We start from the raw sequence: 27,145 nt of genomic DNA, 5'->3' as shown, positions 1-27,145 counted from the left end.
CTTCAATGACTGACAGCTGTTCTTTAGTCTTTTGGACCACCATCAACAGAGGCGCCAACTGGTGAGCAAAGAAACGATAGCCCTCATTGAGAATAAGTACACAATAATAACTTAAAGCTACATAAGCATTTAGATTATTGTCATCTTATATAGCCTTTTGTACAACATCTAGGCTACATAATATACTTACTTATTGATTATATGAATATTTATTGCAACTCTATTGTTAGAATTTCTGATATGTATGTATGTATAACAAAGTGTACGTAATACGTCTATATATGTATAATACTGCAAAACATCATGTCGTAGTTAAGGTGATTCCAGTGAGCAATCTAATAAATTAGTGGGTGTGTCGAATGATAAATATCTATCTATATATCTTAATTTAAATTAAACATACGACTGCTGCTGATTAGAAATTCTCGCTTTACCAAAATAAGACTTAAACGCGTACCTAATTTAAATGCATTTTAATCGTCTTTCAAACAGGGCTCGGAACCGGTATTTTTAAAAAACCCCGAAATATCACAAGATTTTAAATTACTGAATCATGTATTTAGGAAACAATTTTGCATTATTAAAACGTCCCATTAAAAATGAAATTATAAACAAAAGAACGAAAAAGAAGGTAATAATACCGGTATTTTTGTATAGAGCAAATACCGGTTTCCGACCCCTGCTTTCAAAGCTGTTTATTTTGATATCCCAATCGCTAGGTTTGTAAAATTATAAAATACTAAATATATCACACTATATAGAGTACAAAACCATACTGATTTTATTGTGACGTCACAATACATATCCTAAGACGATGGGATTCTAATGGTACCTCATACGTCTAATATTGTTTAAGGCTTTGAAAGTTAAGGTGAAATAAAGAACTGACATACAAGCAAACATAAGCCCTGCAGAATACTCTCCTTTTTTGGCAGTCGTGTAAAAACTGGAGCAAATTTTTTTATTTAATTCGATTACAACACGTTGACTCCGGTTCTATTATATGTCAATAATACATGTTTCCTGCTTTAAGTCAGCTAGTCATCAACCGGATATCTATAGCTAAACACAATACAATACAAAGCTTTTATGAGGGCCCTGTCGAAACGGCTGGTCGACGCGTTGGGCTGGCACTTACCTCTCCCAGTCCCAGCGTATATCGTTGGCCATAGAGAGAGGTAACGCGGCCATCGTCATGGGGTCAATGCGGCATGCGGAACTTTTAAAAGGGGTATTCTTTTTATAACTTCTATAGATGCCATTAGTTTTAGTTTTATTTAGAATTAGTTTAATGTTTAAGTAGTTATATTTAATGCTAGTTTAGTTTTTATTTAGTAATTTATGTTTCATATTATTGTATTCTACTATCGTGTTCAATAAAAGCACTTTTTCCCTTAATCAAGAGTCATTTCCCGCTTGTTAGATATCTTTGTCCACTAAAATCACGTGAATTAATATAATTGGAACGTATTTTCATTATAGACCGTTGACATTCACGTTGTTTGGCACAAGGCACAACGTGACACACGAATTACTTAGGTAGGTATAACATTTTATTCAAATTATTTTCATACATATAATAATAAGCTTTACATGCAAGTCGATATCAAAAAACTTTTGTGCATTATACAATGGGCTTCAAATGAGACATGAATAGGGTAGAAATCAATGTGATATAGAAAACAACAGTAACACTGGGGTGAAAAGCTTTTGTACAAATACTTGTTCGACAGTTTCGACACGTGATATTTACATGTAAATTCAACATTCAATATACATACATTCTTAATTACATGTTATTTGAATAGGTACATTTGACGAATAACAATCTTTACTCATTATTATTCACATTATTATTTATTAGTTGTTCGGAACTGTAAAATTTTTGTTCTAACTGATAGGCCGATATCGTCCGGCGGACTGATAGTCAGTGGGCCCCCTTAATCGCGTAAAATAAAACTCGGAGGTAAATTTAAAACTTATTTTACGCGATTAAGTCCCGTCGTTGTGAATAATAATGAGTAAAAATCGTCAAAGTTTAAATCAGTGTTTAATAATATCTTTACTGTCTATAATGATTAGATAACATTTGATTTATTTTTACGTGCACAAAATATAAAATGAATCAGTTGAATCACCAACGTAAAGGATGACTCACGTTAGACCGGGCCGTGATCACGTGATGCTTTCCATAGAAAACGAAGAGCCGGAAGCTCCGGCCAGGACACGGCCCGGTCTAACGTGAGTCATCCTTAATGCGAGATATGTCCGGGCCGATTTGCGTAATTTTAATTTTTTTTATTAAAAGAAAAATGGAAAAATTCACCGTTTTGGGCAAGACTCGAATTTGCGACCTTTTGGAACACCGGTCCAATAGCTTCTAACCAACTGAGCTACCTAAGCTTACCAGAAGCGTGCGAATTATTCCATTTTTTTTTAATTTAAAAAATTGCAGTGTCGCTTGCAGACGTAGATAGGTACTTTATAAAAAATTTGGTTAAATTATATCAAATACGTTTTGTATAGATTGTCTACCATTTAGATTATTACTTACTAAGTACTAGGTAATTAAGGTGACAAACTACTGCTACCACAAATCGTCTCGGAGATACTTCGTCATAAGTAATAGTTAGGTATTAAATTAAATAGTAAGAGTTAGGTACAACACAGGGAGATAAGTATAATAAAATGAAACAAAATGTTTAATATTGCCCTGCGTCATGATAGAAGCTTAAATGGATTTTGTTTCGTAATCCTTAGGGTTTAATATTTATGTGATGTTAGACATAAGTACATGGTTATAATAAGCAGGTATATCGATGTTAATCTACAAAACGTTTTAATATGTCTTATTTTAACTTCTTACGGTGCATATATAACCATAAATAACTACGACATATTTGCACAAATCTTGCGTATCTTTCTTGAGTATTATCCTGCATTAAGCAGCGACATAATAAATGTAGGCTTTAGGGTGGAATCGAGAAAACGCTAAAACGAGGAGCCCTTTAGAACAAAATATCGAGTATGAGCAAAATAAAGTTTCAGTTTCGACTTTGAAAAATGCATAGCCCCAATTTGACCCAAGAAAGTGGCAGGCGGCAAGGCTCTAGTAGCCATGGCTACTAATAAAACCATAGCTCTAGTTTTTTGCTCCATCACGCATAACAGCCGTAACAGCCTTGATAGCGTTGACGGTACTCGAGGAACTTAGTCAAAAATTTGATATTACATTGCCGAAGTCGAACAAAATCGGAATGGTTAGCATTTTTGATTCAGGAATTAGATACCTGAAATACTAGTTTCAAACCATTATCAAATACTTTATCAGAAAACTATTACTTAAACCGACTTTTGGTAGGTATTTGACATAGACAAAACGCTGACATTGCTGACGAACTAGTTTCCATATTTCTGTTCCGAAAATTGAAGCCAAAAGAAAGCCCTGTTGAATATTTTACTTTGAATTTTAATACAAATATTCCTGCGGGATACGTCTTTCATATCTTCGACTTTTCTTATTATCTGGTTATTTAATAAGTTCCCTGAAACTGCCTTCATACTTTAGCTTTAATACCATATTTACTCGGAAAACTGTCAGATGGGCTCCTGCTATGCTACAACAATATTTTTAACATAATGTACAGTAGGTACATATGGTGCTACTTTACCGCCCTAGTGCGGTAATTAGCACTATACGTGCCTATGTCGAATGTTAAAGGGCCATATGTACTGTAAAACGTACGATACACGTGCGAATAGGTAAATCGCAACTTGTGTCGATTTAACACTCCTTTTGGTCGTGTTTTAATTTATCACCACTCATTGCGAATTTCCTACTTTTCGCACTTGTCTTGTATCGTAATGTAACTATATTCATTTCCGAACCTAACTTTTCCCACTGCACGAGTGCCAATCCAATTTTTACCAAACTATAATTGAGGCAATTGTATTTTTGTCAAATGTTTTACTTAGATTTCAAAAAAACAATACATTGCAAATTTTTGTTAAACCTAGATATTATTCTACAAAAAAGTAATGGTTAGTCAAAGCTTTTTAAATAATTTTTACGCGAAAAGTTCATTCACCATTCTTATTGATAGTAGTGCCTAGTCCGCAATACATTAATAGTAGTAGTATGTTCTTTTTGAGTTTTTCGACTAAGAATAATAATAATTAGGTACCTGTATTGTCAACTATTTATTATACACAGATTAGGTAAGTTGCATATAGGTAATACATGTTATACTTACTCCCTTTTCACTCGTCAGTCAAAATACAACCACGCATTATCACAAGAGGGTAAAGGACGGATATTTGATTTTAGTAAAATGTGAAAAATGTGTTCCTTAGTCACTCAAAGTTAACCCAAAATGTTTTAGGAATGCCGGGTTGCCGCAAACATTCGTTCCACGCCTCAGCGTTTACTGACTTCTCGTCGATGCTCGCTTTACCGAGTATTTCCTTCTTCGCCATCTTGGTCTTGCAACCGAGGCTTATATAAATGCTGACTTTGCACAAGCTGGCTCTGAACACCGACAGCTTTACCGTCGCAGACTTCGGGTCCCACCTGGCCGATATAGTGGGAACGAATCTGTCACTTTTCCAATAACATTCCGCTTTGTTGGCTTCCAATATTGTGGCTTTCAAATAGAGCGGGGCTGAAACAGACAATAAGACAAAGTTTAGTTTCAATGTCATTCGTAATGAGGACAAGCTAGGAGACGTCTAGCGAGTAAATTGCGGTAGTAGTCACGCGATTAAAATTACACGTTTACTGTCAATTATTTACAGGTAAAACACGCTAACGTGTAATCAGTGACTAAACTATTAGAAACAAAGTTCCGTAAAGCAGAAATGGCCAAAATATGAATCGTTTTCACTAGGTACACAGGTACAGGTAGGTTTCACTAGGTTTTTCACATCTACAATAATCGAAACGAAAATGAAAAATAAAACGAAAAAATGTTTGTTAGGTATCTAAAATGTCAGCATGTTACGTCGTTAGATTTCGGCTTTAGGAGTAAGTATTCTATTTTTAGATAAGCCTAGGAATAGTGTCCTGAGCCTGGGCTAGTTTAGGGCTGGCCCTAAACTAGGTAAACTTGTAGGTACTCGTATTATAGGGATCAGGGAATAAATCACCGCTATTTCTACCAATGCAGCAAAGGTTCTTTGTGTAAAATGAAAGAGCGATACAGCAATATTTAGTACGTAAGAATACTTAGATTGTAATAAAATAACCACAGGCCTGAAATTTATGTGGTTATAATAAAAATGCCTTCATTATGTTGCCCACCGTACACCACATGACAGCCGTATCAGTCATTGTTTTCCATATTCTCGCGCGATGAATTCCAAATTCAAACTGATGTTCCGATGGCTGTAATGCGCGGTGAAACTTACGAACGTATTTCAGTCAGTTTCGGTATAAAGAGTACTGACATGGTACTGACATTAGCTGAACTGGCATGACAAATACGAACGTTTCCGAGAAAATACGGTGGAAAACAATTATGCACTACATCTGTACTCACCTAATTAATTTAGTCTTAATAATACCTAAGTATTATTAAGACTAAATTATTTTTAACTATATGGCATTACGGCATAAATAAAATTAGGTAAGTATATTGCTTTGACGAAAAATGGACATAATAGATTTAGGTCCTAATATTTAAATAGCTAAAATAAGTAAGAAAACCTGAATGTGACGGCCGGCCCTCGTTTAGTTTTTTCCATTTTTTCCACTCATATGACATTTTTTGCCTCCGAGATCCGAGAAAGTGTCTTACTCATGACCGCTATTCTTAAAACTGTATTTAGGTGCTTATAATAAAACCTGCTATCCTACCGAAAACATTTCATGTAAACTGGCGGTTTTTTTTACAGATTTTTTTTTATCAGATCTCAGCAAAAGCAAATGCCTCGATATCCATAAGACTATTGCGACTTGATATTCCGCGGTGTGGCAACCAAAACGCTGATCACAGTTCATTACGTATACCAATCTATTGTATTGTATTGCCCCTTTGTCAAGCCAATTATTAATAATTATTGTATTTTATTTTATGCATTAAAATAAAATAAAAAACAGCTCACTATAAAAACTGCTTTGCCGGCAGGTTATAGGTACTACAACTAGCTAAATGATAGAAAACTTATATTCTTTGTGATCGTGTTATGTTGGCTCTTGCACATTTCAGTAAATGAGTGTTGTCACTATCACCTTATGTGACTACATCTAGTAGGTACCGAATAAAGGTTTTAAAATATACATATTAAACATTTTAATAAACATATTATATAGGCATTGTTGTTGCCAATGGTTTCCTACAGATTAAATTTACAAGTAAGTATATTAATTTAATAAAGAATTGCTGATTCTAATGAGTTGAAAATGAACGTCAGCTCGATGTCGTTTATGCATAAATAGATATGTTTTTACTCTATTACAAAAGGAAATTTTATTTCACCTTTATTAATTTTTGTTCTTTATTTCGCAAACGAAACCATCTTGCACAAGGACAGATCCAATGTTTTTGTGGTTATCTACACGTGTAACATTACTAGGTATCGATTTACATTTGTGCACAGGTGCTCCAAAAACCCTTTCGATTCATATTCAGCGGTCGTTCGTCACGTTTGTGTCCCATGATTTACTCAGAACTACTTTCGCATGGTAAATATCGTAGCGGGACAATAATTGTATGTATACATGTGCCGATAGAATAATTGCTTTTACAGTGTACATAAGGCGCCGCCAGCACGGCGTGCTTGACAAGCATGTAGGGCCGTAGGGTTGTGAACCGCGATTGATCACTGCCTAGCTTTAAGCGATTTATTGAGGTCAATCTATTGTCACACATAATTTGAAAACAAATGTCTCTGATGAACGAAATCGACTTAGGCCGCTTTCCCACTGCGTCCAGTTTTTTGCGGGTACGGTTTTCTGCAGGATCCATCAGTTTTCAGTGCAGTATCCCGCAAACAGAATGCTCGTGTGAACGTTACTATATTAGCACGTATACTACTAAATAGGAATCCTACAGAAAACCGTATCCCGCAAAAAACTGGACGTCAGTGGGCAAGAGCTCTTAGGCCAAAAAATGACGCTTGGCTTGCATTAAATCAACCGCGCTTCATGCAGACTTGTCAATCACCTACCTATACCCAGCTACAAAAGTACATACCCACTTTGTAAATGAATTCCATTCATGAAGTGAGTATGCACTTTTGCAGCTTATTGTAACCACGTCTCCTCCGTCATCACCATCAGATACCTCAGGCATGCTTGTCTGCGCGCCTACTAAAAGTAGCACTTCATGATACGGACTATTGCTATTTAAAAGATAGTAGGTAGGTACTATTAACATATCTACACGATACGCATTACCTATTAAATTACCTAAATGCTAAAATATGTATTTTAGGTTTGGCAGCAAATCTATTCTTTTATATTTCTTAGTTAGGAATTTTGAAACCTACCTACACAACGCTCAGGATTCCACTTTTGGAAACATACGCTTTTTACGTGCCCTTCCTACCCTTTCAACACTCGCGTCTAATAATAATTTTGGATACTAACAAATAAGTAAATATTGTGTTTACGAAAACCTCGCAGACATAAAGATCCACCCGTAAGTACAACGTTTTTTCACGTGCCCCTAGGCTGTCCGGAATTTTTCATATTAACTTGCCTTTTGATAGATGGTCATACGGTCTACGTGAGCGCGGATGGCCATTAATCATGGTGCAAGTACAGTCGAGTTCATAAATATGTATACACTTCTTCACCTTAATCTATTGAAATAAGGTAAAAACATGTATACATATTTATGAACTCGAATGTACATTACTATTAACAGAGTACTCAATGCAACCAAACTATGTACTTATTTACTTTTCTTAACTGATGTGACATTTAGATATGATTGTCATCGTCATCAAAAAAAAACGACAAGTGCGAGTCGGACTCGCCGATCGAGGGTTCCGCATATTTTAGTATTTGTTGTTATAGCGGCAACAGAAATACATCTGTAATATTTCAAATATCAAGGTTCGTGAGATACAGCCTGGTGACAGACAGACAGACAGACGGACTGAGGAGTCTTAGTAATTTGGTCCCGTTTTTACCCTTTGGGTACGAAACTCTAAAAATCAGCATAGGTAGTCGTAATTTGTCAAGGTTCAAATAGTATTAAAAATATTTTAGTGTCATTACTCATACTCATAATCTTTATTGCATATCACATTGTATCTTAACCTATACTTAACATAGAATTATGTACGACATGACACCCTGTAGAGCAACCTAAAGGGGCCCACTGACTATCAGTCCACCGGACGGTATCGGCCTGTCAGTTGTTCGTAACTGTCAAATTTTTGTACTAACAAACAGGCCGATATCGTCCGGCAGACGGATAGTCAGTGGACCCCTTTAGTATTAAACCATCCCGTATCAGTTATATTCATTAAAATTTTACGTTGTGTGCTTACTGTGCCACTGTATATTTTGAAGGCACGAAGTAGTACATCTTATCGCAGTTTCAGCATCTAATCTAAAGTTTAGATTAATTACACACATAAGTTGACATAAGTACCTAATTGAAAATCCCTTAAACCCCTACACATGAAATACATGAGGCATATTCTAATTGTAATAACAGGTTATGAATTCGATCTGGATTTGTTATGAATATGATGTGTCAGTGACGATTCTGGTTGAGGAAATGTCACTTTTGACACTGTCAGATCATATTCATAACAAATCCAGATCAAAACTATGAAAACGGATTATATCGCGTATATTGAATTTATAATATATCCCGACGTTTCGAACCCTTTACAGCGTTCGTGGTCAACGGGTGACGAACTCTGTAAAGGGTTCAAAAATGTATTATAAATTCAATATACGCGATATAATCCGTTTTCATGGTTTTATTACAAGAGTAACTATCGCGGTAACCGAAGACAATATTAAATCCAGATCAAACTCATAACCGGTTATTACAATAAGAATACGCATCCAGGGGCCTATTGTGCAGGGCCCCAGGTCATCGAATCTCTACCCAACGCATTACTCAACCTCAACGACTACAATCAGAACTAGGGCAAGTTAAATTGAAAATAATCCATATCCTTTCAATCCATCCTTTAGTCCCCGGCAAGCTCGGCCGAATTTCACCTTCCCATACAAACGGAGATTCGTTCTCATTTTAAAACTACGTGTTGGATTGTAATGAAACTTTGCACATACAATGACATTAGGTATATCTGGGTCTGTAATTAGTTTATATAGCTCTAGTATATATAACAAACGAAATAGAGCAAAACAAGTTTTGTATGAAAAACTTAAATTCGCTGCATTTTTTTTTACTATGGTATCTGAAGCTACATTAACTAATTACAGACCTAGATATACCTTATCCCATTGTAAGTACAAAGTTTCAGAGCAATCTAGCTAGTCGTTTTAAAATGAAAGCGTAACTACGTTTGTATGGAGAACCGAGCTTGCCGGGGACTCTTAATCGTATTTACCGACACCGAAAGTGAACTTTCCATTTCGTAATAGACTCCCACATAGAAATGTACCGATTCTACAGAAAAACCTCTTAATGTCCTGGGCCGTAGCGGTTATTTTCCAATGACGTGTCATAATCGAAGACACACGACAACTCTCTCCTTTTTAATAAGCAAAGAGCATCGAGCGAGTCGAGGGGCCTTTTCACTGCAATGCATTCCCTGCAGTGGTCAATGTAAGGAAGATTATTTGAAAGAAGACAGTAAGAAAGAGCATTACAAAATACAAATTTTAATGAGGAGTAAATTATATTTCAAGTCCATTCATGGGTATCGTATACATCGCCATTAAGCCCGTGAACCCTTTGACGACAGGCACTTAATGTAGATAATGTAGATTCCAAATGGACTTTTGAATTGCGGGGTAGCTTAATGAACCTCTCTACCAGCCGAGCTTTTTTTATCTCATCCTACCCTAAAAATATAGGTACATCAAAACCTGCACATGATTCAAAACCATTTTAAAATGTCCGTCAAATCTTACAAACCGTTGATAATCGTTTTATCCGTCATTTTGATTATTTTTGCTTCTTAGTAAAAGACAAAATTTAATAAAGGATTCATACTTGGCAACCTCTTGCTAAGTATGAATATGGGGGTTAGACATTATGTAGGGTTAGGGTTATGTTCAGCTATACCTACATGCACATTTTTTGACAATACTTAACCAATTTGTAAGATTTTTTTGCATCTTTATATAAAAACACTTCAGCCTCGGATTCCCTTTATGTCAATCGATTGAAGATAAACAAATAATACGTCTCCGTTTGATTTAGGTCATATTCCGGTGTCTATTTCATTTCATTTTAGGACGAAAGTAAATCCTCTGTCACCCTGCATCAACTCAACCCTTCAAAACCTTTGTGATAATCGTACGAATGTATATAAGTACGTATATACATGTACCCGAGTATTTCCTTACGCAGCGCACTACGTAGGCGCACAACACGCGAACGCAAAGCGAAGCGATGCGGCGCGGGGTGAATCAATCCTTTGATACCTATAATAGTGTCCTACGTGGGCGATCTCGTTGCGAACGCGAACGCCGTGGGCCCGCCGCGCCGGGCCGCGCCGTTTCGCTTGTAGTAAGACGCTGCGTTAAACAACGTTCAAAAGAGAGTAATGGGCACTGTGAATGTCATCTCGCTTTGTGTGGTAGGGCACAGCACAGTGGATGTCATTCCAGATCTAGAGAAAAGTCCAACTGGCCAAGTGGGGAACCTCCAACTTACAGAAAACCGCAGTCAACACTAGACCCAACTCATATATATTATTTAGTTTGTGTGTAAAGAGAAGAGTCGTGAAATGTATGGGGCCCAATACATTCCACGACTCTTCTCTTTTCGAACAGACTCTGGTGACTGGTGAGCAAGGTTGCCTGAGCTCAACGAGGGTGCAGATTTTATTTATGCATTGGTTTTATTTTTAGTATTATCATTTAATTAAGTTTTTTATACCATTAAGTATCTGTGTTTATTTTCCCTACAAGTGTTTCTCTTGCCCCATAGTTTCTTTACCCAGCTTTACCTAACTATATAAGTACTGGAATAGAATACTGAGACGAAAAAGCTATTACAATAGTCAACAAAGCCCTATATTTAGATTATAGAAATTAAATTTAATTCCTGCAATACCAAAAGTTGCTAAACTTAATTTGAGTTGGGTCTTACAAACCAAGATGGTACCGAATAGATCGTAATTTGTTTCAATTAGGAAAGTTATATTATTAATTATATGCGTCTAAATCCCGATACAGAAGTACAATATTAGATAATATTACTTTACAATACAATTGGCAATTAAAATTTTCGAAACAGTTACGTAATGTGCTTATTATCGTACTAGTTCGGTAAAGTAGCACCATATGTACTTACTGTAAATAAGAAAAAAAAAAATTTTTACTGAAGCAAGTACAAAATAAGTGTTAGTCCCTGACTTCTGAGCTAGGTAAAACTAAAAACTTGTGTTACAAAAGACAGTGTCCTCTCCCAGAAAATGGAAACTGTATAGAAAACAGAAAATAATATATTATGGTTTATTAAGTAGGTACATTAAAAATTTTGACTTTTTAAATTTAAAGCAATTAATTATAAGGCTTGTTTCTATGCTAAAAAAACAATGCCATTCTATTATTCATACAGAACAATTACATTTTATACACATTTTTTATTGTTTTAGATGTGTGTGTGTGTGTGTGTGTGTGTATTACGATATTTCTGCATTCCTATAGATCAGGCACTTGTGTTTAAAAAAAAATAGATCTAATCTGCTTTGTCCTTGACTGAAATATTGTGCGTTTCTGGAGTTTTAAGAGATTAATTATGTGCTTTTTTTGCATAGGTACAGTTTTTGTACACATCTTTTTCTGAAATGACATATCGGTCAGACAAATTCAGTGGAACTGTCATTTTAATATCACGAAAATAAAAACAGCGTAAAAGGGTATTTTATTTTAATATTTAGGGTCAAACTATTATCTTCTCTATGAAAAGCCGTACGTTCCAATGCACACTTCATCAGCCAAAATATCGAAATACTCGTATCGACTGATTAAAGTTTTCCAACCGCAAATATTTAAGCGTTTATTACAAAAGTGGACTTTATGTTCTATGGGTTAATGTAGTGTTTACAATGTGAGGCAGCAGAAGTAATCAAGTAACATTACCTTATTACTCACTAGACTGGATATCTCTCCACGTTCACCGAGTTTTTGTCGTTTCGCACATCATTAAACAGGCTTATTAGTATTACACGAAAATGAAACAAAAGTGTTGCGGGGTAGTCGGCCCATGCTAACTCTGCATGGCATTAGCAATAACAAAGTGTGGCAATGTCATCATTAATGTCTAATTTTCATAAAATAAATACGTTCTAATTAAAGGTATTTTCTCACGTCTAAAGGATGACTCACGCTAGACCGGGCCGTGTCCGGGCCGGAGCTTCCGGCGCTTCGTTTTCTATGGAAGGCATCACGAGATCACCTGTCATGTCATAGAAAAGTAAGCGCCGGAAGCTCCGACCCGGACACGGCCCGGTCCAACGTGAGTCATCCTTAAATGTGCAATTTTTTCAACCTGTTTAATTTAGCATATATTAAAGTAGGCACTTCTTTTTAACCGCTAACATTTATTGAGCTATACGACATTGTTTACCATGATTAATCAAAGATGGACAAAGATTTACCACAATTATGAATAAGGAGTGAAAATTCCCAATAAAAAAGCTTGAAACCCCCAAAACTTCTATGCATTTGACATTTTGAAAGACCTCCATCTACACTAACACCCCTAGCGGCGAAATTATACGCGGGTAGCCCTCATTCGAGTTTTGTTCTGTTTTTAAGGTAGGTATATCTATGATTGTAATTAGTTTATGTAGCTTCAGATACCATAGTTAAAAAAAATACAGCGAATTTAAGTTTTTCATACAAAACTTGTTTTTGTTCTACGTCGTTTGTTTTATAATTATACTAGTTACAAAACTAGGTATACCTAATGTCATTGTATGTGCAAGTTTCATTATAATCCAACACGTAGTTTTAAAATGAGAACGAAACTTTAATTGTATGGCGACGGCTATACTTCGTTGTTTTAGCATTAGAAAAAAAGTAAACGGGTAAATAGTAAGGGTACGAAACCACAATGATGTAAATGATCATTATACGCTATATAATTGTTACACAATTATTAGCTGCAACTTATTTTTCAAAAGGGTTTTTCAATAGATACTTCTTTCTAATGCTAAAATAAACGAATTGTAGGTTCTTGTGACTCTTAAGTTCAGTGCATCCTTGGGAGCTTTGGCAGACATAATAAGTAAATATTATAGTAATTTGCCCCGCCACGTAGTTATTAAAGCCAGAATAAAATCCAAATTAAAACCGAATTGCTGTTCATAATGCTACAAGTTACAAAATAACCATATTTGTTATAATGTTTAATCATATTAAACTTTGTTTAATCATATTAACGAAATAATTTTGGCCCAATACAAACAGCCTTATATTCATCATAGTAAATGTGTAGTTCTCAAATGTTATGTGATTGAATCTTGTCAGCACTGTAATTACTACTATAATCGTCAGTGTATCAATATTAGTTTAGTACCTATCTAGTATACCTACCACACATGTTATAAGTACCTCAATCCGATGACAATGCCACTTATACACTCTTGATTTATAAATCTTAGTGGGAATTGTCTCAGGATGTAGGTTGCACCTATTAATGTAAAAACCATTCTCTTCTTTTTATATTATCTTCCTATTTCTGTTTTTTTCCCCAATAAAGAAAAAATAAAATAAAATAAAAATGCAGGATTGCTTTTCCAATGGCCGTTATGATTGTTATACGTGGTAGGACAGTTAAATCATGATTCAATCAGGAACGGTTGTTCATAATAATTTAATTATAATAATTAGTGTCCTGCAATGGCAAATGATTTAACCTCGAACATTCGTGAAAATTGCAATTAGTGTGCAATAACCGAAATTGGAAACCACGGCGGGCGCATTGAGCAAATTAACGCTTTTGTCTTTACCTGATTTTCGGTTCTTTTGGGATTTCCGGGAAAAGGAATTTTCCTTATTGAGACGTGCAGTAAATCGTCTTATTACAATTTAGTAGTTTTCCAAACAAGTACGTCATTTTATAATTCATCATTCGAGTTAGTCTATTGTTATACTCCAATTCTTCAGATTATAGATTTCATGCACATCTTAGCATTACACACGACAGTTTTTTTTATGTAATATTAAGCAAACGAGCAGACGACTTGCATGCAATTTGCGTATTTGTATGCCATGTAGATATAAGTACAACAATAACAATAAGTGCTAATATTTAGAACGCATTTCGTAGTTTCATATGAATATATCTTTGTAACAGCAGCTACGAAACCCTACCCTGCGCATGGCCGGTTTTTATTGTATTTATCGGACGCCAGACACTACGATTGGACATAAACAAGAAAGGGCGACGTGCTTTTTGCGTGTTTCGAACCTATAAAAGAAGATTAGAAGCCTTTGGAACTCGGTGCGGCGGGTATAGGCACGTAGTAGGTAGTTTTGGAAAAATAATCAAGGGTGACACATGCTTTGTGTTTTATGTTTGTCCTTTGTCATTGTATTGTTAGGTGTATTACTATGTTTGTCTAGGCAACTATTTTATTTACCTATGAGTAGCTGAGTACACTTATGATCATCACTTCTTATGCAACATAAGTTTATTTATATTGTGGTCGCAAGATTGTAACCATAGCGCACAACATCTTGCAGTTTACGCACACGCACAACGTTGCTGCAGCTGGGTTGCAGTGCTGGTAGCCTCGGTAATCAACCCTAAAATTTAGAACCCGCCCTTTTAAAAACGGAAAGCTAGAAATCTTAATCTGACTGACATGTTCTTCATGAACAATAAAGATTGTAAGCCAATATTTTGACGCATATTTAATTACTAGCTGTGCCCGCGGCTTCGCCTGCGTGGAATTCGGTCTGTTTCAGTAAGCGGCTAATTCACCCCTAATTTATCTCCCTGTCCCCTGGAGACAGAACTTAAAGTAAAGTTGACAGATGGATACGCTAGAGGACTGTAGTCCAGATAAAATATTTTACAATTAGGTACCTACCACCAAAGATAGAGATAACTCCGTAATAGATGGATACAGTCTAAGGAAAAAACGTGCCTCGAAAATCACGAAAATTTGATTCTCGATCAGATGTCGCTACTACCTTTTGCCTACTCTCGTATAGAGGGCGTTGACGGTTTCGTTTGTTATTATCTAACAATTTTAACGCATATCAGTGAAAGAACATGGGTCAAAATAAAAAAATTATTAATGCAAATAAAAAAGATCATTTATCCATATTTAAATACATTTTATCGTATTATAATAAATCTTCATTTTTAGTTTTAAAGTGTGTCGATAGATGGCAGTGAATTTACTGTGGTTACAAAATTTACTATGACAGTACCGTTCTATAATATTATATCCTCTTTGCTACCACTAAATAAAATTACACTACAAAATGAATATTTTTTTTGCCCTTATTCAAATTTTTGTCGTGATTTAAATGGCATAGAGTAGTATAGGTGTATTTCGAACGATACAGTACCATTTTTGTTTAACGTCCTTGACTGTACCTATGCAAATCGGGTACACTACATAATTCCAAAATTTTTTATTTCGAATTTTAGAATGTCGAATTTTATCATTCCGATTTTTAAATGCTCGACCCATCAAAATTCCGACTGTCATAATTACGAATGATGAAAATCACGAAGATTTATATTTCCGAAAACCCAAAAAGCCGAATATTGTAAATTCCGAACTACATAATTCCGACTATAACAATTCCGATGGTGGCAAACACCGAATTTAACATTTACGATTTTCAAAATCACGAATTCGGAATTGCCCTTATTCCGAATTAACGTGATTCCTATTTTAAATATCCCAATTTTTAAATTTCCACTTTTCTGGCAACAGTTCGTTTTCTTGGGGGTCGCAGTTCTAACCTAACCTAACCCACTTCTAGCAACAGTTCGGGTTCGCAGGTTCGCAGTTCTGTCTAATTTATTTATGCCGAATTTTTATGCCAAACATATTTTATGCCGAATTTAACATGATGCGGCACGACAGGTACCCGTAATAATTACTAAAACGTGAGTCTTCATTTGAATATCACGGATTTCATTTTTCCGATCTTGTAAAAAACCGAATTTCTGAATACCGAATTATTTTATTTCCGATCGGACAATGATTTTTCAGAATTTAGGAATTCGGAAAAAAAAATATTTTCGGAAAAGTGTAAAATCGGAACTTTAAGCTTTCTATCAAGTGACAATCGGATTTTAAGTTTTCGGAAATAGCACATTCGTGATTTTATTCCATCGTGTTTTTAAAAATCGTAATTTTGATATTTCGGACTTATAAATAATCGGGATTATGAAAGTCGTGGTTATAAAAATCGGAAAAACATATTTCGGAATATTTGGGTGTTCCCATCAAAATCATGTCATCCAAATCGGTCCTCCAGTCAAATCAGTCAAATGACGCCGGCGGCGGGCAGCGTCTGCCCCTTTTTTTTTTTCGGAGTTTGAAATGCATCTGCCCCTACGACTTGTTGATGGTCATAGCGAAGCAGACGCTCACGGGGACCTGTAGGCGCTTGAAGCGGAACTGGAAGTTGCTCGGAATGAGAAGGATACGCGGGATGAACACGGCTTCTCCGGCGCCACACTCCGTCAGGATCTGCGCCTACATATGTATTACGTACGATATATTTGGGATCACAATCGAACTCGCGCTGGCTTGCCGTTTCAGCCGAAAGCGAAGCGACCTGCCTGGCTAGAGCGCCACTGAGTCTCTCACCGTGGTTTTTCTCAGTCTCCTGAGACCGTGCCCCTTGTGGCCGCAATGCATTGCGAGACTTTTGCGAAAGATTCGATTTTTTTCGGCAAGGCATGGTAACGCGTTTAAGTCCCAAATCGTTTGACATTTACTGAAAAATGATTTTTTTAAAGTACCCACCTTCGTGACCATTATTAAGAGGAAAGGGCACGGCCGCTTCTCCATGCAAACGCAGTCTCCATTTTTTTGGTTAAAAACTACCCTATGTTCTTCCACGGGACTCAAACTATCTCTATACCAAATTTTATCTAAATCGGTTTAGCGGTTTAAGCGTAAAGAGAAATTAAAAAAAGTTTTTTCATATTTTTTGTGTTTTCACTCGGGAATGGTATCATTTTGATATCATAAATGAATTCGGCATACCCGATTTATACAAAATCGATACCTAACTTGGCCTAGTAGCTAAAATGATATAGTTATCAAGATAAAGTTTTTAACCGCTTTTTCACCACCATGGGGGATGAATTTTTAAAAACGCTGAAAGTAATTTTCTTGCTTTTTAATATAATAACGTTTTGCAAAGTTTTAAGTTCCTAGCTTAAAATAAAATTTGCACCCCAAGACAAACTTTCATCCCCTTTTCAACCCCCTGAGGGGTTAAATTTCCAAAAACGTCAAAATTAGTTTTTTTGTAATCGTCTATCATACCTTTCTAAGAAATTTCAAAGCATTTGTAATGGATTCAAACTTTCAACCCCCTTTTAACCCTGTTAGGGGACGAATTCTTGAAAACGCTAAAATCACTTTTCCTGTATTATAATAATATGCTCATTATACAAAGTTTCATGTAACGCACTCAAAAAAAAATTGATCTCCATACAAACTTTCAACCTCTATTTCACCTCCTTAGGGGATGAATTTTCAAAAACGCTGAAATTAGTTTTCTTGTATTTCAATAATATATCTTCTTACGAAGTTTCAAATTGCTAGCTTAAAATAAATCTTGAACCCCATACAAACTTTCATCCCCTTTTTAACCCCCTTAGGGGTAAAATTTCTCAAATTTTTATAGCCTAAAACCTGGCCGTGGATTTTTTCGACAGATTAGTAAGTTTGCATCAAAATCCGTTCAGCCGTTTTCATTTGTAGCGCGGTCAAATAAACAGACAAACAGATAAACAGACAAACAGATAAACAGACAAAAATTCTAAAAACTGTTGGAATGTGTTCTGTTATCGATTCTAAGTATCCCCAGGCAATTTTTTTTCGAATATCTTCCATGTACAGACTTTCGACCCTCTTCCGCTTTATTATATGTATAGATTTAATATTTAATAATTCGATTTTTATTCAATTTATGTATTAATGATATTATTTTAATTAAGTACATATTATGATTAGTACTAGAAATGTAAAAATACACCTAGATTTAAGAATGTTGCAGTGCCCTACCAGGGTGTCATGTACCTACAAATGTATTTATTGTAACACCTGTATTATGATGAACATGATAGCAATAATGAAATGAAATGTAATAATAATGTAAACTTGTACTCTAATAAAAAACCCTTTAGAATTTAGATAAAGATTTACGATGTTCAATAAAAAAGGCAAATAAATTTTGCATGATTCTAAATTCTTGAGCTTGTCTTCAATGGGTTCCAGTTGACCCTTTAAGTTCTCTATGGACTTGAGCGCACTATTTACCTTTATATTGTTGGTGTTGTATAATGGTAAGAACAGTGGCATCGTAGTGTTGACGGTGAACCCACAACGCTCACCGTGAGCCTGGCTACGTCATTGTTCCTATTCTATGTACACCAGGGTCATGTCCAGTTGACCCTTGTTCTCTATGGACACGAGCGTACTATTTAGTATTTACCTATCTGTTGACGAACCTGACTAGGTACGTCGTTATCCCCTCCTAGAAACAATAGGTTAAATTCCAGTAACCCTTTCTGATCTCTATGGAGTTCTGAGCGTTATATTTACCTTTATATTGCTCCTGGCCGCGTAGCCAACTCGCCAATCGCTTACGCTCCGTAGCGATCGAAACGCAACTGTCACTGTCGCACTAATATGGAAGAGTGATAGAGAAACACAAAGCGTTTCGTTGTCGAAGCGATAGCGATTGTCACCTTGGCTAGGCCGGCTGTTCCTCATCGTAGCCTGTTGACGGTGAGCCTACGTCTTCCGTAACCCTTCTTGTTGTAGGTATGTGGGCAGGAGCGTACTATTTACCTTTATATTGCTCCTGTTCCTGCATGGTGAGCACGCTGCACCGTAGCCTGTTGACGGTGAGCGTGACCACGTCGTTGAGGCCGTCTTCGCTCGTTGTGTATAACAAGGTCACTTCCAGTTGACCCTTCTTGTTCTCTCTCTGTGGACACGGACAAATTATTTAGCTTATTGAATAAAAGGTAAGGTTCCTGACAGCATATCCATTAGACATGGTGATACATTACGTGATAAACTGACAAATATTCGTCCGCCATGAGCAGCTTGCTTGATGTTTAGGACAAACTGTGCGTTTTTGATGCAAGGGTAAAATATAAACACCGTAAATATTGTACCTTTACTTCCTACAGCCTTTGCAAAAGAACCTTATCATTGATGTATCAGAAATCCTTTACGGAAAACCGCAAATAAATCAATGAAATCCATTTTGGGTATAAACGAGAATATTCATTTTTGAGTAAGGTAAACAAATTATCTCTCTCCTCTCACTCAAAGTAAATATATTTACACGCCATCTCCGTTTCATCGTGGAGAAAAATAACTGTTTAATTTTAAATAAGTACCTACCTAGTACAATACATATTTATTAAGGATACCTACCATCTACGTCTTCACATGTATTCAAGAGGGAATCAATCACAAATTGTATTCTCGTTTATTTCTTCAGCCCATTATGATATCCAACGTAACGAAAAACGATATCTAACATGACAATTATATTTATTGGCAAATAGCACAAAGCGAAGACATGTAGATAATTGTAATAGAGGTGGCAATATTTCAGTGGTTTATAATACGGGCGAATTGTTACTTTTTTTTTCTTAATACAATATTTTATACGGCTTTCGAACTATTCATGTCGTAATGTCATCTTGAGATAGTAACAATGAGGGCTACCGCGTTTAATTTCGCCGCTAGGGGCGCTAGTGTAGATGGAGGTCTTTCAAAAAGTCAAATGCATAGAACTTTGAGGGGTTTCAACCTTTTTTATTTGTATAATTTTCACTCCTTGTTCATAATTGTGGTAAATCTTTGTCCATCTTTGATTCATTATGGTAAACAATAAATATAGCTCAATAAATGTTAGTGGTTTAAAAAAAGTGCCAACTAAAATATATGCAAAATTAAACAGGATGAAAAAATGACACATTTAAACGTTAAAATACCTTTGTGTATATTAGAACCTATTGATTTTATAAAAATAAGCATAGAAGAATTTTGAGATCTGTTTTTCTGGACCTTCATCTACAGTGGCGCCAACTAGTGAGCACAAAAACGGAGCCCTCATTAATGAGAATGCGTTTATGGTTTACGTCATTAGTTACACTTATTCGAGAGCAAATGTACGAGTCACTATAAAAATACTAGGAAGATCATAGGTATGCCACTTGTAATTGAAGAAATTACTTCACTTCTCCAGGATCCAAAAAATCAGACCTTGGCCTGGTGACGATATACGGGACCAACTAACACGACTTCAAATAAAAAATATAAATTTTCCCAAGCTTTCTTCGAATAATCGGGGAACATAAATATTTAAGAAAAACCGGATAAGTGCGAGTCGGACTCGCCCACCGAGGGTTCAGTACTTTTTAGGATTTGTTGTTATAGCGGCAACAGAAATACATCATCTGTGAAAATTGGAGACGGTTCATGAGAATCATGAGATACAGCCCGATGGTGACAGACAGTCGGACAGACGAACAGAGTACAGACGGACAGCGAATTCTTACTGATATGGTCCCGTTTTTACCCTTTGGGTACGGAACCCTAACAAAAGATGCAGAAGAATAAAGAACCTCCAGTTTCGAAGTTCTGAAGTTAGTTAAAAATACAAACCTGAATTAGGAATGGAAATTAATTTGATTACTGAAACCCTCTTACTTTCCGTATTTATTTTATTCAGTTACTTTTAAATACAATTGTTTTCCTGACCCAGGGTTTAAATTCAATTGGTTGTCGTTGTCGCTGAGTAATTACGCGCTGCGTTGTACCTTCACTCAGAAGCAAAAGTTAGTTAAGTAAGATAGTCAGGAAAAAGGAAAATGTTATAAGTTCTCTGACGGTGCTCTTGTTTCTCTATCAAAAATTAAGGCGCGTATCAAACTTTTTATAAACTGTACCTACAATCTACAAACACACAATACAGCAATTAGATGATTATTAATTACTTTAACGTATAATCATTTTTCACACCACATGCTTGACATTGCAAACCTCACCTAAAGTAAGTCATTATAGCCGTAAGAATTTCGCCGGGTTGTACTAAATCTCATTATAACCCGCTGGTTTATAATGAGATTTGAATTCGTATGAAAAGTTGTTCCATAGAGACCTACAGCAAAAAGAACTTGTTTGAAACTCGAACTGGCCACTACAAGCCATATTAGCAAAACAAAGAAAATAAAATAAAAGCCGCGAGTGTTGCAAAAGGCTGATGCAGTATTGGCAGGAGGTGGAAGTTGAAAGATTATAATTTGAATATAAATCTCGAGTGACGAAAGCGAAAGTGATTTATAATAAGTCAAATTGCGAAGGTTTTTTTTAATTAAGTAGCCTTGCTTTTTATTGTCTCGCAAAAGGTGAGTAAAGTAGAGTATTCTCCTTTGGGATAAAGCTGTTTTCGTCTTGGGCGAGCTTGAATCCCTCGCTGCACTCAGGACTCCGTTTTACTTCCCTCGCTTCGCTCAGGAATTAACTCGTAACACACTCGCTACGCTCGGGAGTTAAATCTGGAGTCCCTCAGTTGCTCAGGATTCGATATCGCGCCCGTGACATAAAACAGTGCTTTATCTCCTCGGTGTATTATCTACTACATATAATGTTGTAGTCAAACCCCGAGACCCCGGCAATCCTAGGATTGAATCATTGAACTGACCAACTTAGACAGTTTAGCCTCAAAACGAGCAGATTACGTTGCTTGGGTTTGTCAGTTAATTGAAGTCAAAGCGGAAATACGTTATTGGATTTGATGTAGGCAAACCTAGATGTTCTGGTGTTTCAGGGTTTCATTACAACATACCTATTTATACATATTCGGTTCGCTAAGCTACTCTCCGGTACGTTGCCCGTGTCCGCTGCGGTTGCGAGGGGTTGAGGCATAAGGTGAGATGACGTACCTAAATTATTGCTCAGGCAAACATACATCTGAACAAGGCCTAGATTAGATGCATGTTTTGAGGATTTTTAAATGAAATGAAATCTATCTATTATATTATCTACTAGCTGTGCCCGCGGCTTCGCCTGCGTGGAATTCGGTCTGTTTCAGTAAGCGGCTAATTCACCCCTAATTTATCTCCCTGTCCCCTGGAGACAGAACTTAAAGTAAAGTTGACAGATGGATACGCTAGAGGACTGTAGTCCAGATAAAATATTTTACAATTAGGTACCTACCACCAAAGATAGAGATAACTCCGTAATAGATGGATACAGTCTAAGGAAAAAACGTGCCTCGAAAATCACGAAAATTTGATTCTCGATCAGATGTCGCTACTACCTTTTGCCTACTCTCGTATAGAGGGCGTTGACGGTTTCGTTTGTTATTATCTAACAATTTTAACGCATATCAGTGAAAGAACATGGGTCAAAATAAAAAAATTATTAATGCAAATAAAAAAGATCATTTATCCATATTTAAATACATTTTATCGTATTATAATAAATCTTCATTTTTAGTTTTAAAGTGTGTCGATAGATGGCAGTGAATTTACTGTGGTTACAAAATTTACTATGACAGTACCGTTCTATAATATTATATCCTCTTTGCTACCACTAAATAAAATTACACTACAAAATGAATATTTTTTTTGCCCTTATTCAAATTTTTGTCGTGATTTAAATGGCATAGAGTAGTATAGGTGTATTTCGAACGATACAGTACCATTTTTGTTTAACGTCCTTGACTGTACCTATGCAAATCGGGTACACTACATAATTCCAAAATTTTTTATTTCGAATTTTAGAATGTCGAATTTTATCATTCCGATTTTTAAATGCTCGACCCATCAAAATTCCGACTGTCATAATTACGAATGATGAAAATCACGAAGATTTATATTTCCGAAAACCCAAAAAGCCGAATATTGTAAATTCCGAACTACATAATTCCGACTATAACAATTCCGATGGTGGCAAACACCGAATTTAACATTTACGATTTTCAAAATCACGAATTCGGAATTGCCCTTATTCCGAATTAACGTGATTCCTATTTTAAATATCCCAATTTTTAAATTTCCACTTTTCTGGCAACAGTTCGTTTTCTTGGGGGTCGCAGTTCTAACCTAACCTAACCCACTTCTAGCAACAGTTCGGGTTCGCAGGTTCGCAGTTCTGTCTAATTTATTTATGCCGAATTTTTATGCCAAACATATTTTATGCCGAATTTAACATGATGCGGCACGACAGGTACCCGTAATAATTACTAAAACGTGAGTCTTCATTTGAATATCACGGATTTCATTTTTCCGATCTTGTAAAAAACCGAATTTCTGAATACCGAATTATTTTATTTCCGATCGGACAATGATTTTTCAGAATTTAGGAATTCGGAAAAAAAAATATTTTCGGAAAAGTGTAAAATCGGAACTTTAAGCTTTCTATCAAGTGACAATCGGATTTTAAGTTTTCGGAAATAGCACATTCGTGATTTTATTCCATCGTGTTTTTAAAAATCGTAATTTTGATATTTCGGACTTATAAATAATCGGGATTATGAAAGTCGTGGTTATAAAAATCGGAAAAACATATTTCGGAATATTTGGGTGTTCCCATCAAAATCATGTCATCCAAATCGGTCCTCCAGTCAAATCAGTCAAATGACGCCGGCGGCGGGCAGCGTCTGCCCCTTTTTTTTTTTTCGGAGTTTGAAATGCATCTGCCCCTACGACTTGTTGATGGTCATAGCGAAGCAGACGCTCACGGGGACCTGTAGGCGCTTGAAGCGGAACTGGAAGTTGCTCGGAATGAGAAGGATACGCGGGATGAACACGGCTTCTCCGGCGCCACACTCCGTCAGGATCTGCGCCTACATATGTATTACGTACGATATATTTGGGATCACAATCGAACTCGCGCTGGCTTGCCGTTTCAGCCGAAAGCGAAGCGACCTGCCTGGCTAGAGCGCCACTGAGTCTCTCACCGTGGTTTTTCTCAGTCTCCTGAGACCGTGCCCCTTGTGGCCGCAATGCATTGCGAGACTTTTGCGAAAGATTCGATTTTTTTCGGCAAGGCATGGTAACGCGTTTAAGTCCCAAATCGTTTGACATTTACTGAAAAATGATTTTTTTAAAGTACCCACCTTCGTGACCATTATTAAGAGGAAAGGGCACGGCCGCTTCTCCATGCAAACGCAGTCTCCATTTTTTTGGTTAAAAACTACCCTATGTTCTTCCACGGGACTCAAACTATCTCTATACCAAATTTTATCTAAATCGGTTTAGCGGTTTAAGCGTAAAGAGAAATTAAAAAAAGTTTTTTCATATTTTTTGTGTTTTCACTCGGGAATGGTATCATTTTGATATCATAAATGAATTCGGCATACCCGATTTATACAAAATCGATACCTAACTTGGCCTAGTAGCTAAAATGATATAGTTATCAAGATAAAGTTTTTAACCGCTTTTTCACCACCATGGGGGATGAATTTTTAAAAACGCTGAAAGTAATTTTCTTGCTTTTTAATATAATAACGTTTTGCAAAGTTTTAAGTTCCTAGCTTAAAATAAAATTTGCACCCCAAGACAAACTTTCATCCCCTTTTCAACCCCCTGAGGGGTTAAATTTCCAAAAACGTCAAAATTAGTTTTTTTGTAATCGTCTATCATACCTTTCTAAGAAATTTCAAAGCATTTGTAATGGATTCAAACTTTCAACCCCCTTTTAACCCTGTTAGGGGACGAATTCTTGAAAACGCTAAAATCACTTTTCCTGTATTATAATAATATGCTCATTATACAAAGTTTCAAGTAACGCACTCAAAAAAAAATTGATCTCCATACAAACTTTCAACCTCTATTTCACCTCCTTAGGGGATGAATTTTCAAAAACGCTGAAATTAGTTTTCTTGTATTTCAATAATATATCTTCTTACGAAGTTTCAAATTGCTAGCTTAAAATAAATCTTGAACCCCATACAAACTTTCATCCCCTTTTTAACCCCCTTAGGGGTAAAATTTCTCAAATTTTTATAGCCTAAAACCTGGCCGTGGATTTTTTCGACAGATTAGTAAGTTTGCATCAAAATCCGTTCAGCCGTTTTCATTTGTAGCGCGGTCAAATAAACAGACAAACAGATAAACAGACAAACAGATAAACAGACAAAAATTCTAAAAACTGTTGGAATGTGTTCTGTTATCGATTCTAAGTATCCCCAGGCAATTTTTTTTCGAATATCTTCCATGTACAGACTTTCGACCCTCTTCCGCTTTATTATATGTATAGATAGATTATTTAATCTTGTATTTTTAAATGGGTAGGACGATTTAAAATAAGTTTTTCATTATTTGTAAAGTCATTAATTTAGATGCACAGTTTCCGTGCTAATTGCAGTCGGGTTGCAGTCCGTCTGTACCGGCCTTAAGGGATTAGGGTCCAAGCCGAAAATTCACTTCATTTTAGCCCAGGTACTATACGTTATTTGAAGATTTGAAACTCCTCAATAGATTTTGTATTTAATCGACGACAAAAGTAAATAATTATTATCTATCAAGGGTTATCATAACGAAATAATGGAATAGAAATATACAATGCTTTAAATAACGACATCAAACAATGCAGTAACATAAATAGATGAATTTAGACAAAATTTAAAATCGTTTTTAATCAGGCCTTTCTATTCCTTGACGGTTTTTTTAGGGTTCCGTACCCAAAGGGTAAAAACGGGACCCTATTACTAAGACTCCGGCGCTGTCCGTCTGTCTGTCAGCAGGCTGTATCTCATGAACCGTGATAGCTAGACAGTTGAAATTTTCACAGATGATGTATTTCTGTTGCCGCTATAACAACAAATACTAAAAAGTACGGAACCCTCGGTGGGCGAGTCCGACTCGCACTTGGCCAGTTTTTTTAAAGTTAAAAATACCTACCTATAATTTTATTAAACCTCATTACACCAGTAGGACATATCTCCCAACATTTTAATTTTAACATTGCTAATAAGTAGGCATGTGGTGTGTATAAAACTTTGCCACAATCTTTAAGACCCAAAAAAGCATATTGATTGAGGTCAATATATTAAACGTACAAACGTACACATTCTAAATAATCCAACCCAATAACGAATTATAAATATCGTAAAATAACCTCTTAACCTTGAGTCTACAACATGTACGTTTAACTAATGCATGTTTCGTTTTAAAGATAAAAACACAACGAACCAACGATAATGATTTTATGATTTCAGTATAATAATTTAAAGAAAAACTCAGTTGCCCGCATATGACGTCTTACAGATAGGTAGGTATGTACGTAATTATAAGGTAGGTATTAGGTATGCAGTGGCCGAGGTCAAAGCTATTCTATTGTGACGCCCGTCTGAACTCATGATCTTTTCGATCTCCGTGATGTAATGACTCAGACCACACCTTACCAATTGAGGAATTTAATTGGTGCTGATTGGAAAAAATTTTGGTATGCGTAGTTTTATAATTCCTATAAATAGACTGTAAACATTATAGGTATTTTGATACTCTATCTTTAAACTGACTTGATAAGAAGTTATTATGATCCGAGGGCCTACCGCGAAAAACTAAAAATCGAAATTTTGTTATCTACCTCTCTACCGCACGAATATAGAAGAGCAATAGAGACAGATAACAAAATTTCGATTATTGATTGATTGAATGAAGCTGGCTTGGTTGCATGAAGATGATTTGTATTATGTTAAGTAAATAATATATGAACTAGTTTTAGGCCCAATACTTGGCTACCTTCTACCAGACCAAAATATCACCGCGCAAGTTCTTTACCGACGCCT

The 27,145-nt window shown here is 36.0% G+C and overlaps 1 protein-coding gene across 1 annotated transcript in view; it reads right to left on the bottom strand.

Moving 5' to 3' along the window:
• Positions 1-2,251: 2,251 nt before the first annotated feature.
• Positions 2,252-27,145, bottom strand: part of LOC134742984 (uncharacterized) — a 35,504-nt gene continuing 10,610 nt past the window's right edge. Inside the window, exons 3-4 of the mRNA XM_063676239.1 lie at positions 19,174-19,312; positions 2,252-4,661 (exon numbers count right to left, since the gene is read on the bottom strand). Of these exons, the coding sequence (XP_063532309.1) occupies positions 4,354-4,661; positions 19,174-19,312 (447 nt within the window). The 3' untranslated portion in view covers positions 2,252-4,353. The remainder of the gene's footprint in view (positions 4,662-19,173; positions 19,313-27,145) is intronic.

The sequence above is a fragment of the Cydia strobilella genome, chromosome 7 (assembly GCF_947568885.1).
Source record: "Cydia strobilella chromosome 7, ilCydStro3.1, whole genome shotgun sequence".
Taxonomy (NCBI): domain Eukaryota; kingdom Metazoa; phylum Arthropoda; class Insecta; order Lepidoptera; family Tortricidae; genus Cydia; species Cydia strobilella.
Note: the sequence above shows the minus strand (reverse complement) of the source record. Positions and strands in the feature narration are given on the sequence as shown.